This window comes from Gobio gobio (assembly GCF_949357685.1).
Source record: "Gobio gobio genome assembly, chromosome: 20".
Lineage (NCBI taxonomy): Eukaryota > Metazoa > Chordata > Actinopteri > Cypriniformes > Gobionidae > Gobio > Gobio gobio.
The window spans coordinates 29,239,860-29,258,870 of record NC_137113.1 but is presented as its reverse complement, the minus strand read 5'-3'; the positions used below and the strand labels follow the sequence as shown (position 1 = coordinate 29,258,870).

The window sequence follows — 19,011 nt, the reverse complement described above, 5'->3', positions numbered from 1 at the left end:
AGATTTCAAACAAACTTCTTTCACATTGTCATTATGGGGTATTATTCCTAGAATTGAGAAAGAAAAAAAAAAAGGAGCAGGAGTCAGGGCTGCAAGCAGGGAAGGTCAGTCACTGCTGTTTCTGCAAGACCCACTCAGCGTGACTATTGGATAATGCTGGGAAGCATGCCCGTCTCGGGGAGAAGGAACACTGCAGAGCCACGTCCTTCAAGGAAGGAGAGGTGGCGGAGTACACATAAGGAACATATGGCAGTCTCTGGGGTGGTTCCAACCTGGTTCCAGGGGGGAAAGAACACCACCAGAGACGACAGAGCGGGCTCTGTTAAGGGAAAGACACGTGGCTAGCCGAGTAGGGTAGCAGGTACTGTGGAAGAATACACATATGGGGACCGCTACATATGGATACCCAGCTTACACACACATTCCACAAGCATACGGGTGCAGGCCTGGCGTCAGACGGCCGCAACGTCTGACACCGGAGGGTGACGGAGGTGCTCGACAGGGTTTGCCATTTCTGGGGAACACAACTGGAGACAATAGACGCACGTATCCGGCCCAGAGGGCGGGAGTGGCGTTGCAAGCCGACACTAGAATGGGCACTTCGCACTACCGGCCACTGGGGGCGAGTACACGGGAAGAAACCGGCTCTACACGGAGGCTATATCTGTCAGCGAAGCGAAGCGCCCAGGAGGAAGCCACACTCCTAGTTGAGTGCGCTCGCAACCTGAACAAGCAAGGCATGTCTTGCGATTGGTATCCTAAGACGATAGCATCCACTATCTAGTGGGCTAACCTCTGCTTGGAGACAGCCTTTCCCTTCTGCTGGCCTCCATAACAGATGAAGAGCTGCTTTGAGGTCCTAAAGCTTTGAGTCCAGTCAACGTAAGCGCGAAGAGCGCGGACGGGACATAACAAAGTCAGGGCTGGGTCTGCCTCCTCCAAGGGCAGCGCTTGCAGGTTCACCACCTTGTCCTGAAAGGGAGTGGTGGGAACCTTGGGCACGTATCCGGCCAGGGTCTCAGGATGACGTGAGAGTTGGCCGGTCCGAATTCTAGGCACGATTTGTTGACCGAAAGTGCATGCAGGTCCCTTACCCTCTTGATAGAGGCCAAAGCAGTCAGGAGCACTGTCTTCATGGACAGGATTTTCAACTCTACGGACTGCAAAGGCTCAAAGGGAGGGCTCTGAAGTGCTCTGAGTACCAGAGCTAAGTCCCAAGAGGGTATCGAGTTTGGACGAGGAGGATTTAGCCTCCTTGCACTTCTGAGGAACCTGGCGATTAGGTCGTGCTTCCCTAAGGACTTACCTTCAACTGCATCGTGATACGCCGCTATCAACGTACACTGTGAGGGTGGAGGGAGACAGCCTTCACGCCAGCTCATCTTGCAGAAAAGAAAGCACGACACTAACCGAACACCTTCAGGGGTCTTCCCGGCGGGAAGAGCACCAATCAAAGAACAGGTTTCACTTACTAGCATAGAGGCACCTCGTAGAGGGGGCTCTAGCAAAAGAGATGGTGTCTACCACTGCTTGTGGCAGACCACCTAGTTTGGGGAACCAGGTCCGGTTGGGGGCAATAGGGCGCAACTAACAAGACCTGCTCCTCGTCCTCCCTGACTTTGCATAGGGTCTGTGCAAGAAGGTTCACTGGGGGAATTACATACTTGCATAGGTCCCAGGGCCAGCTGTGCGCCAGTGCATCTGTGCTGAGGGTTCCCCCAGACAGGGAATAGTACAACTGGCAATGGGTCGAGTCTGGAGAGGCAAACAGATCTACCTGTGCGGCTCCGAAAAGGTCCCATATCAGCTGGACAGTCCGGGGTGGAGTCGCCATTCTCCCGGAAGTGTCGGCTGTCGAGAGAGTTTGTAGGCTGTCTGATTGAGTGCACCAGGGATGTGAATGGCCGAAGCGACCTCAGATGCTTCTGACTCCACAGGAGGAGATGGCGGGCGAGTTGGATCATGCGATGGGAACGTAGACCACCCTGACGGTTGATGTACGCAACGGCTGCAGTGCTGTCTGTACGGACAAGCATGTGCTTGCTCTGTAGCGTTTTTTTGATGCGGCCCAGGGCAAGACGTACTGCTAGCAACTCCAGGCCCCGTCCACAGACCCGAAACTGCATGCCCGTTGTACATGCCCCCCCTACCCTATATCACTGGACTGAGGGTTTGGCAACAGTTCGGAGTAACTGGGACCCGGTACTCGCTGCTCTGCCACGGCCATCTCAGGACTCAGCCATGAAGCCAATGCTGAAGGGGTCTCATATGAAGTAATCCGAGCAATGTTACCGCGGCTGCAGATGCCATATGCCCCAGAAAAAATTTCAGTGGTACCGCTGTCCACAGGCTGAGGTGACTGAGCACCATGTCCATGAGTTTGCGTGCAACTTCCGAGGCGATAGGGACAGCCAGTCTGACATGACCTCCACTCAAACGCAAAGCGTAGGAACGGTCTGTGTCGAGTGAGAATGGAGGCATGAAAGTACATGTCCTTCAGGTCGATCGCTGCAAACCAATCTCGGGGACGGACTCATTCGAAAATCCGTTTCTGCGTTAACATCCTGAGTGGGAGCTTGTGCAGGGCCCGACTCTGGACACGCAGATCCAAGACTGGCCGTAACCCACCACCTTTCTTGGGTACAATGAAGTAGGGGCTGTAGGACCCCGACCTCATATTGGCTGGAGGAACCAGCTCGACCGAGTCCTTCGCCAGTAGGACATCGATCTCTGACCGCAAGACATGGGGGCCACTGCTCCGCACAGAGGCGAAGAGGATGCCCATGAACTTGGGAGGCCAGCGAGCGCACTGAATCGCGAAGCCGAGTCTGATGGTACGGTTGAGCCAGCGAGATGGCCTGGGGATCTCTAGCAGGCCCCCAGGGACCAACAAGCGGGACCAACGGCACCACAGACATACCCGGGGTGGGGCAGCGCGGTGAAACACACAGACCTGACTCGGGAGGCCCGGAGGCGTTCCAGGGTGTTGTCTGAGTGTTCCGGGGTGGGGCAGAGTGTGGGAGAGAAGGCCTGGAGGTGTTCTCGAGCCGCACACTGCTGCCCCCTGGCGACGGGAGGGGAGGAAAGGAGTGGCAAGGCTCCGCAGAGCCGCAAATGAAACGCTCGGTCCCCCTTTCTTTCAAAAGAGGAACAGCAATACCATCTGAGCTACCAGCAGGCATGTGAGACAGTGGGCGTGGCCGCCAGACGCGACGGCACACGGCGCTGAACACTCAAGCCCCTATGAGCATTCAGTGCTCTTCAAACAACAGCGAACAAAACTCTTTCAGACTGTAAACCAAGCATTCTATGGAACCCGAAAACAAAACCGAAAGGCGTCTTTGGGGGACATTTAAATATACACAGCGTCATTTCAAAAACTGAACAACTTGAACATTTATTAATAGACTCAAAACTCGATTACTTGTGTCTTACAGAAACTTGGCAAACTCCTACAACTCCTTTATCTGTATTTAATAGGGGTGTAACAGTACACGTATTCGTACCGAACCGTTTCGGTACGGGGCTTTCAGTTCGGTGCACGCGTGTACCAAACGGTTTCCAAATGCAATCTTTAACAGTTAACAGTCGGCTTGTTTTAAGCATGGAACACACACACGATGCGCGTGCGTAAACGCAATCATCTGTGAACGAGAGCGATCATCTCTTCCTAAAGAATAAACATAAATGAACATCTCAAGGTATGTTGAGGATACATTACAACTTACTGTTACGTCTCATGTGGTGTAATCACTCAATCAGTGTTTAAACGGTGGAAAGATCTCAATATAACTGCTTGTAAACTAAACCATGTAATGTAGCATCACATTTACCTCAGGCAGTCATTCAGTGTTCACAGCTGTTAGTTCACTAGAGAAATCAACTCTTTCACTAAATATATGCACTATATTAGCCTATATATTCATTATATTAGCCTATATATTCATTATATTAGCCTATATATTTATTATATTAGCCTATATATTCATTATATTCTATTTAACCTGTTAGTGATGTCTTAATTATTCCATGTATGTTTAAATAAACCTGTCATGAAAATGACAGTCAGTGTGTATAAATGATTATATTTCCACAACGAATTGGAGAAAAAACTATTTTATAGTTAGATTTAGAAGTTATTGCAAAAACTGCCTAATGTGAAGTTTACATGTTTGTGTACTGTTATTTGATTGTTGATTATTATAACTAAAAATAAATAGCAACTAAATTTAGGCTAGTTTGGGCTCTGTTGTTAACCTTTAATATTAATGTGCAAGTATAAGGGCTCCCTATATAGTTTACAGCAATATCTTCAATAAACTTTTAGTTATAATTTAATTCATTTAAGGACAGACACTTTTTTTCAGTAAACCGCTGTTTAATAAAAATTTATAAAAAGCAATTTTGTAAAACTGCTGTACCGAATCCGTAACGAACCGTGAATTCAAAAGCGAGGTACGTACCGAACCGTCAGTTTTGTGTACCGTTACACCCCTAGTATTTAATGTCCCAGGTTATAAGATATACATACGAGACAGATGTAAAGAGAAAGGCGGGGGGTTTTGATTTATGTTAAAGACAACATTGAAAGCAAACAAATTGATATTTATGAAAATTCCTTGGAGTGTGTAGGGGTCAATATTACTTTATCCCCTGAAATGTAATTTGTTGTTTTTTCAGTCTACCTACTGCTACAAGTGTTTTCTTTGACAATTTATCAGAAATTCTTAAACAACATGAAGGTAAAGAAGTTATGCTTATGGGTAACCTCAACTTAAATTGGCTTGACAAAGCACGCAGGAAAAAGCTCAAGGATATTGCCAAAACATCAGATGATACAAATGATAAGTAAACCCACAAGAATAACACAATCTTCTCAAATACTACTGGATCTAATTTTTACAAATAAACCAGATAGAATAACTAAAACATACAATTTGATTACTGGTTTGTCAGATCATAATTTCACTCTAGCTGCTAGAAAGTTAAGATCACGGAATAGGAATCAAATCTCACTGAAAAATACCCCCAATATATATTTTATTCCAAAGAAAGATCTAGTATTTATTGAAAATGAAATAAAACAAATAGGAATGACACTATTGAAAATAAATCCTGTGAGCAATGCAATGATCTAATGTCAGCTTTTAAAGGTATTTTAATAAAATATACAAAAACAATGGCCAGGAAACCTAATGCAAAACAGAATCTGCCTTGGTTAAATAGCAATCTCTGAGACTTAATGAAAAAAAGCCTCCCTAAAAAAAATGTTAAGTCTGGATTGACTATTGATCATCTAATATATAAAGGTCTGAGAAATAAAGTCATAATGCAACTTAGAAAGGCTAAAGCTAATTTCTTCCTTGAAATTATTAGAGATGCCAAAGGGAACAGTAAACGACTAGTGAAAAGCATTGACAAACTAACTGGAAAGGAAAAGCCCAAATATGGTAGCATGCAGCTTAAAATAAATGGAAATATTGTAGATGATAGCCTAGTGTCACGGAGCGCACACCTGTCACTGAGTGCGCGTCTTCACCTCCCTCCGGTCTCACACGCTCCTTGTCACCGGAGTTCTAGAACTGCAATTCCCATCATTCCCCTCTGCTATCATTAGTTCCCAGCCCTGTCTGGTTGTCTATTCATTATCCTCACACCCACCTGTTTATCATTATCCACCCTTTATCTGGACTGCCTTGTTCTTTGTTCTTTGTGAAGTGTTGTTTTGCCACGCTGCATGTTGCTACGTGTTTCCTTTGTGGTTTATATCTGAGATTCCTTGTTTCATTATCTGAGTTAATAAAGTTCTGCAGATGGATCCGCTTGCCTCTACTTCGTCATTACAGAACACTTCACCACCACAGGATCCAGCAGACTTCCAGAGTCTTGTTTCCGAGGTTCGTGCCCAGGCATCTGTGTTAGTCACACACCAACAACAGCTGGTCAAGTTGACGAATCTCACCGAGGAACTTGTCAAGTCAGTTCATGCTCTCACTCTACAGAGCGCGGACGCTCACTCAGTTCAAGCTCCCGCTGCACCTGCGCACCTCCCATCAAGCGTGAGTACCGCTTCAAACAATCCCAGATTATCTCTACCGGAGAAGTTTAATGGTTCACCGGCTGCCTGTAGAGGATTTCTGTTGCAGTGTGAATTATTCATCAGCCAGCAACCCCAGCTGTACCCCAATGACGCGTTCCGCGTTTCATTTATCTGCTCTTTACTCACCGGGAGGGCGTTGGAGTGGGCAACGGCTCTCTGGTCGGGTGGTCATCATACATTTCCCTCCTATAACGTGTTTATGTCTCAATTCAGAGAGGTGTTTGAACATCCCGCGGGTGGCAAGGAACCAGGGGAACTGCTTCTCGCACTAAGTCAAGGAGATTCCACCGCGGCTGATTACACGCTTTCCTTCCGCACCCTGGCAGCACAGACGGGGTGGACCGAGGAACCTCTTAAACTGCTGTATCGAAGGGGTCTAAAGACTAATCTACAGGGGGAACTGGCTTGTCGTGACGAGGGGATGTCTCTTGGAGAACTAATGGAGCTGGCCATTCGTCTCGATAACCTCATTCGCTCTCGACGCACGCCTCTCTCATCCAGTCTGCTCGCCTATCCTTCCTCGGGCACGGAGTACGAGCCCATGCAGGTCGGCTTCACACATCTCACTACGGAGGAACGTGAGAGAAGGATGCGGAATAAATTATGCCTGTACTGTGGCCAGGCCGGTCATCAGAGAGCTTCATGTCCTGTGAGATCCCGATCCCGTGATACTTCTGCGGTGAGTCCTTTGATTAAGTCTCTCAACTCTCTAACCCTCGAAGTTTCATTTTATTTTAATGGAAATAATTGTGAAACAAGAGCTTTAATTGACTCTGGTGCCGCTGGTAATTTTATCGATTTGGAGTTTGCATTGTCTAAAAATATCTCTCTCATTCCTTGTGAGTCTCATGTGGCAGTGGCCGCTCTGGATGGACGCCCCCTGGGGACAGGGGAGGTTCAATACATCACGCAGCCTCTCACGCTCAACTCCGGATCTCGTCACACGGAGAGAATTCAGTTGTACACGATCAACTCACCCCTTCATCCAGTGATTTTGGGATTGCCATGGCTGGAGAGACACAACCCTCTAATTTCCTGGAGCGACAGGAGAATCACTGAATGGTCCCCTTTCTGTCATGACCACTGTCTGCCTGCTCTCCATGGTCCTGAATCTAGCCACAGTTCGCGTGAGAGAGTGAATCTGCAAGGTGTGCCTGCTGTATATCACGATCTAGCCCAGGCATTCAGCGAGAGAGAGGCTTCACTTTTACCTCCGCACCGGCCCAGCGACTGCGCTATTGAACTTCTACCTGGAGCCGTTCCCCCGCACGGCCGTGTGTATCCACTTTCACGACCGGAGACTGAGGCTAAGAGAGTGTATATCGAGGAACAGCTTGCTAAGGGATTTATCACCTCCTCCACATCTCCGGCATCCGCGGGGTTTTTCTTCGTCAAAAAGAAGGACGGGAGTCTCCGGCCCTGCATCGATTTCCGTGGTCTCAATGAGGTAACTGTGAAGTATCGTTATCCCCTGCCTTTAGTCCCTGCAGCTCTGGAGATGCTTCGCTCAGCTCGTTACTTCACCAAACTAGATTTGAGGAACACCTATAACCTCATTCGCATACGGAGGGGTGAAGAGTGGAAGACGGCCTTTTCTACTAGGTCTTCCGTGACATGCTGAATCAGAATGTGATTGTTTATATTGATGATATTCTGATTTTTTCAGAGACCCTCGACGATTATGTACGGGACGTGCGTGCAGTTCTCAAGCGCTTGATTGAGAATCAGCTATACGCCAAAACTCAGAAATGCGAGTTTCATCAGACTCGGATCACCTTCCTGGGATATGTCATCAGCGCTGAGGGGGTTCTCATGGACGACAGCAAGGTTAAAGCCGTGGTGGACTGGTCTCAACCTTCTTCTGTGAAAGAATTACAGCGATTCCTGGGGTTTGCAAACTTTTATCGTAGATTTATCCGTAACTTCAGTCTCATTGTGTCTCCCCTCACATCTCTTCTCCGAGGAGGGGGAAAGCGCTTCCGGTGGTCTCATGAGTGCACTGCAGCGTTTAATCAGCTGAAGGAGAGATTCACTGCCGCACCCATCCTCCATCATCCAGACTCGGAGAGGGAGTTCATCGTGGAAGTGGACGCCTCGAACACTGGAGTGGGTGCGATTCTGTCCCAACGTCACGGTAATCCTGCGAGAATGTTTCCCTGTGCCTTTTACTCCCGCAAGTTAACCTCGGCGGAACGCAATTATGATGTGGGTGACCGGGAACTTCTAGCCATGAAGGCTGCTCTGGAGGAGTGGAGGCACTGGCTGGAGGGGGCACGTCAACCTTTCACCGTCCTCACAGACCACCGAAACCTCGAATACATCAGGTCCGCCAAGCGTTTGAATGCTCGTCAGGCTCGATGGTCACTATTTTTCTCTCGTTTCAATTTCAGGATCACATACAGACCTGGGTCCAAAAACGGGAAGGCCGATGCCCTGTCTCGTCAGTTCGAGGATTCCAACGAAATCAGCCAACCAGAAACCATCTTACCACCCACTCTGATCGTGGCACCTGTGCAGTGGGATATCATCTCGGAGGTCACTGAGGCTCAACAAGCTCTTCCTGTACCGCCCGAGTGTCCTGTGGATCGCCTTTTCGTGCCACTCGAGCTCCGTGAGCGGGTACTTCAATGGGTTCACTGCACTCCCAGCGCCGGACATCCAGGTATCTCGGCTACGGTACAGTTAGTCTCCAACCGCTTCTGGTGGTCCACACTCCGGGCTGATATTATCAAATTTATCCATCAATGTCCCATCTGTAACACAGTTAAATCTTAAACCTGCCGGTCTCTTACAGCCACTTCCAGTTCCTCAACGCCCGTGGTCGCACATCGCTGTGGATTTCGTAACGGATTTACCTCAGTCTCAGGGATTTACCACAGTTCTGTCAGTCGTGGATCGCTTCTCCAAGTCCTGTCGGTTCATCCCCCTTAAGGGTCTACCTACTGCCATGCAGACTGCGGAGGAGCTTCTCAATCATGTGTTTCGTCTTTTCGGCATCCCCGAGGACATCGTCTCCGACAGTGGTCCTCAGTTCACCTCACGTGTTTGGAGTGGACTCTGCTCCAAGCTCAATATCAACGTCAGCCTCACCTCCGGATACCACCCACAGTCTAACGGTCAGGTTGAAAGGTTGAACCAGGACCTCATTCGCTTTCTGCGGACATACTGTCATGAGAACCAACAGGACTGGAGCCGATTCCTGGTTTGGGCTGAGTATGCCCAGAATTCCCTGGTAAAGCCAGCCACAGGTCTAACACCTTTCCAATGTGTCCTAGGTTTTCAACCCCCTCTCTTCCCGTGGGCTGGAGAGCCGTCAGACCTCCCTGCGGTGGATACGTGGTTGCAACGCAGTGAGGCCACTTGGAATACCGCTCATGTCCATCTGCAACGTGCCATCCGCCGCTTTCGTTTTCATGCAGATCAAAAGAGACGTGAGGGTCCTAGGTACAGGTCCGGACAGTGGGTGTGGCTTTCCTCCCGTGATTTACGTTTAAAGCTCCCCAGCAAGAAACTCTCCCCTCGCTTCATTGGGCCCTTCAAGATCCTTCGGCAGATCACTCCGGTCTCGTTTCGTCTGGCTCTCCCAGCACATTATAAAATCTCACCCACTTTTCATATGTCTCTTCTCAGACCCGCTGCCGCTCCCAGGAGAGAGGAGGTCCAAGAGGGGGTCGGTTCCGTGCAGGCTCCCCCAATTGAAGTCGGAGGCGAGGAGGTGTACCGGATACGAGACATCCTGGACTCCAGACGCCGCGGCAGGGTACTACAATATCTGATTGACTGGGAGGGTTGCGGTCCTGAGGAACGTTCCTGGGTTAGATCTCAGGATATCCTGGACCCTGCTGTTCTTACCACTTACCATCACACTCACCCAGATCGTCCTGCTCCCAGACCCCGTGGTAGACCCCGTCGTCGTCCAGGTCCTCGCTTCCGGAGCCGCTCGCAGGGAGGGGGCTCTGTCACGGAGCGCACACCTGTCACTGAGTGCGCATCTTCACCTCCCTCCGGTCTCACACGCTCCTTGTCACCGGAGTTCTAGAACTGCAATTCCCATCATTCCCCTCTGCTATCATTAGTTCCCAGCCCTGTCTGGTTGTCTATTCATTATCCTCACACCCACCTGTTTATCATTATCCACCCTTTATCTGGACTGCCTTGTTCTTTGTGAAGTGTTGTTTTGCCACGCTGCATGTTGCTACGTGTTTCCTTTGTGGTTTATATCTTTATATCTGTTAATTATAACAAATTTTTATAATTATTTTGTAAATTCTGTGCAAACATTGGATCAGAATTTACCAAAGATCCACCCTCAGCTCTCCTCAGTTTGTGATAGTTCTGCCTTTCGTATAACACCAACAAATTATATAAAGGTTGTGGGCAGTCGTGGCCTAAATGTTGGAGAGTTGGGGGGAGTGGAATGTGTTTTCCACTTGGTGTAGAAAGCGTTAGGTGGACCCAGTCAACTGCTCAGTGGCTTCAGTGCTGGAGTTCGTCCAAGATCGTTTCTCCGCCGGTCTTACCCCATCCACACTTAAGGTGTACGTGGCTTCCATTGCAGCTTTCCACTCGCCTGTAGGTGATGGGCCTCTGGGTAAGCACCATTTGGTTGTACGTTTCCTCCATGGAGCTCGGAGGATGAGGACTGCAACTCGGTCCAGAGTCCCAACTTGGGATCTGGCAGTGGTTCTTGAAGGGTTGTCTGCGGCTCCCTTCGAAGAGTCGGCTGAGGAAAAGACCCTGACCTTTAAGGTGGCCTTTCTTCTTGCTCCCACTTACTGAGGAGGGTGGGTGACCGTGGTCGGTTACGCCAACTTGCCTGGAGTTTGCCCCTGGCAGAGTTAAGGCCATCTTACTTCCAAGGCCGGGCTATGTGCCCAAGGTGCCATCGAGTGTGGCACGGTCAGTGGTCCTTTAGGCCTTCCATCCTCCACCTCACGTGACGGCGGAAGAAAGGAGACTTCACCTGCTCTGCACCGGTCAGAGCAGAGTTCTGGAAAAAAGAGCTTATCTGGAGAAGTCTTCACAGTGGAGGAAGTCAGACCAGTTGTTGGTGTGCTTTGGCTCACCCAAGAAAGGGCTGCCTGCGTCAAAACAGACAATCAGTAAGTGGATTGTCCAGGCTATAGCCACGACTTATCAGGTGCGTAATTTGCCTTCACTGATAGCCGTGAGGGCTCATTCCAGAGACATGGCATCCTCTGTGGCCCTCCTTTCTGGAATCTCGCTTCAGGAGGATCTGCGAGGCAGCCGGGTGGGCCACCCCGCACAACTTCATTAGATTCTACAATCTGCAACTCCCTGCAACGCCTGGCGCTAGGGTGCTCGCGTCCTAAGTGTGCCTGGGTTCCAGCTTCACACTAGGGTGCGCGTGATTCTCGTGTGGCCTAGTGGGTTCCCCAAAGTGTCGTTAGATGCAGTGCGAGTTCCCTCGAAAGGGAACATCTCGGGTTACAACTGTAACCCTTGTTCCCTGAGAAGGGAACGAGACGCATGGAGCGTCTGCTTGATCGCTATGCTTAGGGAGCATCCCCTAAGTGTCGTTAGATGTAGTGTCTCGTTCCCTTTTCAGGGAACAAGGGTTACAGTCATAACCCGAGATGATTTCTTTCACCTGAATGCACTATTTCCCATTTGCAGATTTGGTTCTGATCTTATTGGGTTTGCTATGGAGGAAAAGTTAGTGAGAAGAGAAGGCAGCAGAGGATTGGGACAGTAAAGAGGAGTGGAGTGGAGAGGAGAGTGGAGGATTGAACAGAAGAGAAGCGTGGAATGAGGAGAGAAGAGTGAAGAGGATAGGGGTGGAATGAACAAGAGAGAAGAATAGTGGAGGAAAAAGAGGAATGAATTGACCAGGAAAGAAGAGTGGAGTAGAGAGGTATGGAGAGGAGAAGAGGGAAGAGGAGAATAGTGGAGAGGAGTAGAAGAGGCGAAGACTGGAAAGGATAGGAGAGGAGAGAAGAGTGGCGAGAAGTGGAGTGGATTGGATAGGAGACTAGAGAGTGAAGAGTACAGGAGTGGATTGAACAAGAGAGAAGAGTGGAGAGGAGTGGATGGAATAGGAGAGAATAGGAGTGGAGAGGGGAGAAGAGAAGAGGAGAGGATTAAACAAGAGAGGAGAAGTGTGGAGGAGAGGAGGAGAGGGGAGAGGAGTGAACAGGAGAGGAGTGATTTGAATTGGAGAAGAATGAAGGATGAAGCCTGAGCTCTCAACCAAACAGCTGAAGAGAAAGCTGCTCAGTCCCAACTATGCTACTTGCATAATATGTCAGAAAACAGACAGTGACGCTGGTCCTCTGCAGAAACTGACAAATCAAGGCAAAACTACCCTTCCCTCATATATGCTGTAACCAACAGAAAGGATGATGTCTCAATGTCACAATTTTGAGAGTAGCCTAAAATTCTGTTGAGGTTCTGAGCTTGTTGATCGCCAACTAGTAGTGAAATCATCTCAGATCCATTGATTTTGATTGGATTTTTAGAATCTTTTCTGTGGAATGAGTATACTATTTGGTGAAAAGAAAGACATATTGACAGATGTCATAACTTGGGGTAATAGTTGATTGCCAATGAAGTAAAGATGAAAATACTTGGGAAAAAAAGTGAGAAAACGCCTATTGTTTGCATTAAATTGATGCAAAATCATCTAGAAATGTGTTTTAAGAGTTATTTTTAGTTATCTAGTAAATAAACTAGATCGGGGAATAAGCAAAGGGACTCGACCCTGTTTGAGGTTTTATAGTCTCGACCGCGCATCAAGAGCGCAGAGTGATGCGCTGGGTTGCCATGACAACCCCAGCTGTCAGCCGGGGCTCGACGGCACACAGTGCACTGAACGCTCAAGCCCTACGAAAAAGGTGAGATGAACAACGCGCCCACGAACGCAATCTCACACGCTTTATGTGCGAGAGAGATCATGGCCGTCAATGAGGACAGGAAAGAACCGCATCCAGAAACACACGGTTTGAATGACATCTTGAAAAAGACGCAGGGTCAAACCATGTTGCTCTTTTAGAAAGGAATTCGCTCTTTTATCAGTGCTAAAGCTGTCAGGGAGATGACCACGGCTCACAGCAGTCCAATGGTGCAAGCCTGCTCTTGCAAAGGGCTGTGTGAGAAAGTTGTCTCTCTCTCTCTTTATCTCTCTCTCTCCCTCTTTCATTCTCTCTTTCTTTCATTCTCTCCCCCTTTATATTATTTGTTAAGTTTGATTTTCCCTGTTTGTACCATATTGTTTGTTTTACTCCCTACATATATATCCATATTTACCATGTGTGAATCGTAGTTCTGTATATTCTAGTTGTTTTATTAAAACTCAATAATTTCATTGAATTGAATCCATATTATTTTGCTCACAAAGATCGAAGTCAATGAGACGTAATATCTTAGCTACCAATCAAGCTTGATTTTCTTGTTACTTCTTCAGTAATACAAATTGTACAAACATAGGAAATATTATTTGTCCTGATCAAGCAGATTAATGTTTCTTAAAGTGATAATTGATGAAGAAATCTAATGAAGAAATCTAATTTTCAACTCGCAGGACGAGAAGAAATGATGGAAAACTGAAATCAATTTGGATAAAGGTTACTTTTACATGATTAAAGGTTCCGTTATAAGTTAATCTTTTGTGTACAACAAGCAAATCATATTCATAGACTCATGAATATTTACCCCATTTTAATGAATTATTCCCCGAAACTCATTGTTGTTACAACATTCATTTGTGGACTCATTGAGAGGGGAATACCCAACACTGTCTAGGGGGCTGACTGCCTTAACAACCTTCATGTCTCAATATCCTCTTAAGAGACAATATTAACTTATAACGGAACCTTTAATCATGTAAAAGTAACCTTTATCCAAATTGATTTCTTCATCAATTATCAATCTTACAAACTTTAAGAAACATTAATCTGCTTGATCAGGACAAAAAATATTTCTTATGTTTGTACAATTTGTATTACTGAAATAGTAACAAGAAAATCAAGCTTCATTGGTAGCTAAGATCTTGTGTCTCATTGACTTCGATCTTTGTGAGCAAAACAATACAGATTCAATTCAATGAAATTATTGGGTTTTAATAAAACAACTAAAGTATACAAAGCTACGATTCACACGAGGTAAATATGCATATATATGTAGGAGAAAACAAACAATATGGTACAAACAAGGAAAAATCAAACTTAACGAATAATATAAAGGGGGAGAGAATGATGGAAAGAGAGAATTAACAGAGGAGAGAGAGAGAGAGAGAGAGAGAGAGAGAGAGAGAGAGAGAGACAGCTACAGCCCTTTCGCAAGAGACCTCAAGAAATGAACAATCCCGTGAACAGGAATAATTCAGACAACCTTTTACACGCAGTTTGATTGTGAAATAAAATACTTGCATTACTATGGCTTCTCGTGTGTAAGTGTCTGAGTTCGAATCGCGGTTTTCTGCGATTGGGAAGATACCACACTATCATTCTGCGATTTGAGGGTACAGAGTTACAGGATTTCCACAGTTACTGGCGTACAAAGTTTGATTTACATACAGTAAACATCCTAGCTATTTTAATACATCGTATAAAGAGATTAAATCAACTAAATATATATATTTAAACATTATGGAGGCAGCTTTGGTCCACATGGTTCATATAAGGCAAATGTGCGTGAGTCACACAAACAGTCCTGTGTCTTGTCTAAGTATGTGCGCCCATTCGCACAAAGGGTGTGTGTGTGAGGGTGTAAAGGCACGTGAATGTCTTGGGGCTATAAAATACAACGCTCCAATCTCTTGCGGAGACACGACGGCACCTCGGATCTAATTAGTGTAGATAGTCACATCAACACAAAGGCCCTTTTGTTTATGTATGATCTGATTAGAAAAGTCACAAGATGCTGAGAGGAGTTCAAGCTTTGGTCCATCCGGCCAGATGGCTCGATGCCATTGCCCTTATCGCTACACAAACATCCAGTTTAATGCGGCTTCCTGAACACAAAGAAGCTGATGATGTTTAACGTAATTTTATGGTCTTGATGATGCGTCAGGCTACGTCACCAGACCCTTGGTTGGCCTATAGAATCACTCAATGGCACACGCTGTAAGCTTTCCCATAGAATCATTTTAAATGTTTGTGTTTTCAAGCTGAACACTAATTCTGCCCCTCAGTCTTTCTGTCACTCAGTAATCACAGTGACTTCCACCTGATGTGACATGAGCACATCTTCTATTCCGATCTATATCTGTAGATTTCCCACCACAATCAGCACAAAAAAGTGTATTCTTTTTTACAAAAAGTTTTAATATAGTTTGGGTCAAGTTTTAGAATTTCTACAAATTACTTCATCCATACTAGAACCCTTAATTCATGGTTAACTCAAGAAGATTTTTGTCAGTCGAGCCAGTGGAGCAGCCTACCCTTTCCAGCATACCCCCTAAAACCTCTCTCACCACTCTAACTTTCACCTCCTCTGATAGATGAGCCCACCAGTCCAAGTGTAGACCTGTGTGCTCGCCACGTGCCAGCGTCCTCTGTGGTGTCCAGCAGCTTGTGCCAGGCATCTGGCCACACCACCAGTCCTCTCTGTCCAATCCTCACCTCCCCCCTTACCAGCCTCCTCTACACAGACTGCAGTGAGTTATCCCTCCCTCCCTCCCCACCACCCCAAATCCAGCTCCCTTCACAGTGGCCTCTATTGTTCCTCTATCTGATCAATTTGTCTTAGTAGGTTTTCTAACACTTGTGCATGTTTATGGTCTCTTGGTTTCACCATCTTGATCTGTTTCTTGTATCTGCCAGGTGCCTGTCCAGTTTATCTCACTGTCACACTCTTAATTATTCCTGCCTCCCTCTCTGTTGACACTAATAATCATCAGTCTATCCAATAGCAACTTTATATGTCATTTATTACTGTCATGTAAACATCTCTATCTTTCGTTATGTTTCTTATTTGTTTTTTTTCTTTCCTCAGCATCGTGCTGCCTGTAACCCTATTGCCTCAATTGTCAATTTCTTCCATATTTAATCTCCTTTAAATGCATCTGTCTACTGTCATTGCCACTCAGTGTCTCTTACATCCATAATTTTCCCTCTATTTTACATCGGTCTTCAACACAGGCCCCTATTTTAACAGCTATTAAGAACATTTATTTTTTGCAAATATTACTAATGGTTGGTAGGTTTTCCACAAGTTCACAGCCTTCCAACTGGTATTAGGTAATTATTTTTTATTGATATAATTAATGAATTTATTCATTAGGGATGTAACAATTAATCAATAATATGTTTATAATTACTATGATCTATAATGAATTTCATTATATTAAGTATAATATCATATTAAGCATTTCCATGAACAAAATAATAACCCTAATAACAAGTGGGTTATTAAATGTTGCTGTCATTGAAGAACTTCAAATACAACCTCATAGTGTGTACATGAAAGGGAGTGCAGTCATTTGGATTACGAAATATTAATGAAACATTATAATATATACAGTCTCTGATGCTTTTTGTTGAACTTTTTATAGAGTATATTTTTTATTTGAAACCATTTTTGTACATAATGCCTAGATTATATTATATTACAGACAAAGAACGCATTGGGCAGGTTGTAGAATTATGATAATTCTGTGATTTAACTAGTTCAGCCCTAATATTCATCCTTTCACTTACTCATCTATCGTAACCTTCTTTTTTGTGCATTATCTTCTCTTTTGTACTTTATTACGCTGTCTTTTTTAACAGGCAATCTCAAAAACAGCCGTCGCTCATCCTACTTGCTGGCTATTACCACGGAGCGCTCCAAGTCATGTGACGAGGGTCTGAACACCTTCAAGGAGGAGAGCCGTGTTTTCTCGTGAGTGCAACAAGTATCAGGACAGCTAGAAGTATCACAACATTGTTCTCTGGAACAACCACTGCACAATGCATATAATTTGCTGTTTGATGTCTCATCTTTCATACTTAGACACTCAACAATATGGCTTTCATTCTCAGTGCTCAGTGTTTATTTTGGCGCAGTATGTATTTGTGGCACATTCCCAATTTCTTCTGGAACTGAAGTTACATTATTTGAAATGCAAATTAAAGTTTTGTAGAGTGTTACATGTCGATTGAATTGATATTAATTTGGGTGTACTTCAGTTCTAGTATATGTTTACCAATCCCTACATAAAGTATTCTCTGTTCTTTGTAATTTTTCCTTCCCGCTCCCTTTTCTTTCTTTTTTTTTACAGAAGACTACCAAAACGGGTCAAAAGCTTTTTCACAGATGGCGTGAGTTCTCTCTAGCCAACCTCAATTACAGTAATTCTTCATCCATTAAGAGACTTTTCGATAATGTGTTGTTTTTTTCCAGTCTCTAGAGAGCCTTCGAACGGCAGAGGAAGCTCACTCTAAACGTCACTCCACCTCCACTGAACTGGGGAACATCACTGTCACTGACATCAGGAAAGAAGGCTGGCTGCATTATAAACAGATTCTCACTGAGAAGGGAAAGGTTTGACACTAGTTCATGTATCTGTCTAATTACTCATGTAATTACATTTTAGACATTGCCAAGTACTTCTGTGGGCTATCCTGAGACCTCTGTTTTTGTATCTAGAAAGTGGGCAGTGGCATGCGACCATGGAAACGAGTCTTCTCTGTGTTGCGCTCCCACTCGCTTTTCCTCTACAAGGATAAGCGGGAGGCGGTGCTTCATGCAGCTGGGGCAGGAGGTCACAGCAATGGGCAAGGGGAAGATGAGCATCCTTTCAGCATTCGAGGCTGCTTAATTGACATTGCATACAGTGAGACAAAGCGTAAACACACCTTGCGACTGACGACTCAGGACTTCTGCGAGTACCTGCTGCAGGCAGAGGACAGGGATGACATGCTAAGCTGGATCAGAGTCATAAGAGAGAACAGCAAGACTGATAATGGGGTTTGTTGAGAGGAAAAAAAGAAAAAGAAAAATTCTTAAACAGAGATGTCTAAACCAGGGTCATGGTTTAAAGTGATAACCTTTGATTTGGCCCACCATTCCATATCACAAGAGGAGGGGAGACAACATGCCATTGAAGCTTATCTTTAATTATAGTTTATATGTTTGTTTTGACATTGTTTTATTTTATTTTTGTATTAAAACTAGTGCTGGGGAAAAATAATCGTGATTAATTGCATCCAAAATAAATGTTCTGTTATATATATATATATATATATATATATATATATATATATATATATATATATATATATATATATATATATATATATATATATATATATATATATATATATATATGTATGTGTGTGTGTGTGTGTGTACTATGTATAATTATTATGCATGTATATATTTAAGAAAAATATGTTTATATATAAGATAAATCATATATACAGTATATAAATGCATGTGTGTGTATTTATATATACATAATAATTATACACAGTAGACACACACATATATTATGTAAAGACAAACTTTTATTTTGGATGCGATTATTCACAATTCATTTTTCCCCACTAATTAAAACATTAAAAACTATATAAATTAACTTAAAAAAATGTAGTACAGTAAATACGTTTTTGAATTATTAAAAAATGTCAAAGTAACATCCACATGGATGGCAGGACCCAGGATTTCCCAGCAGAACATTGCCCAAAGCATCACATTGCCTCTGCCAGCTTGCCTTCTTCCCATAGTGCATCCTGGTGCCATATGTTCCCATAGGTAAGCGATGCACCCGGCCACCCACGTGATGTAAAAGAAAATGTGATTCATCAGATCAGGCCACCTTCTTCCATTGCTCCGTGGTCCAGTTCTGATGTTCACATGCCCACTGTTGGCGCTTTCGGTGGTGGACAGGGGTCAGCATGGACACCCTGACTGGTCTGTGGCTATGCAGCCACATACGCAACAAATTGCGAAGTACTGTGTATTCTGAC

General features: G+C 45.2%; 1 protein-coding gene across 2 annotated transcripts in view; it reads left to right on the top strand.

Annotated features, from left to right (window-relative positions):
• arhgap23b (Rho GTPase activating protein 23b) overlaps window positions 1–19,011 on the top strand; it is a 331,034-nt gene that overhangs the window by 220,055 nt on the left and 91,968 nt on the right. For both annotated transcript variants that reach the window (XM_079846080.1, XM_079846081.1), the window contains 5 exons: window positions 15,561–15,716; window positions 16,831–16,942; window positions 17,322–17,361; window positions 17,444–17,584; window positions 17,690–18,010. In XM_079846080.1, coding sequence (XP_079702206.1) covers window positions 15,561–15,716; window positions 16,831–16,942; window positions 17,322–17,361; window positions 17,444–17,584; window positions 17,690–18,010 — 770 coding nt within the window. The remainder of the gene's footprint in view (window positions 1–15,560; window positions 15,717–16,830; window positions 16,943–17,321; window positions 17,362–17,443; window positions 17,585–17,689; window positions 18,011–19,011) is intronic.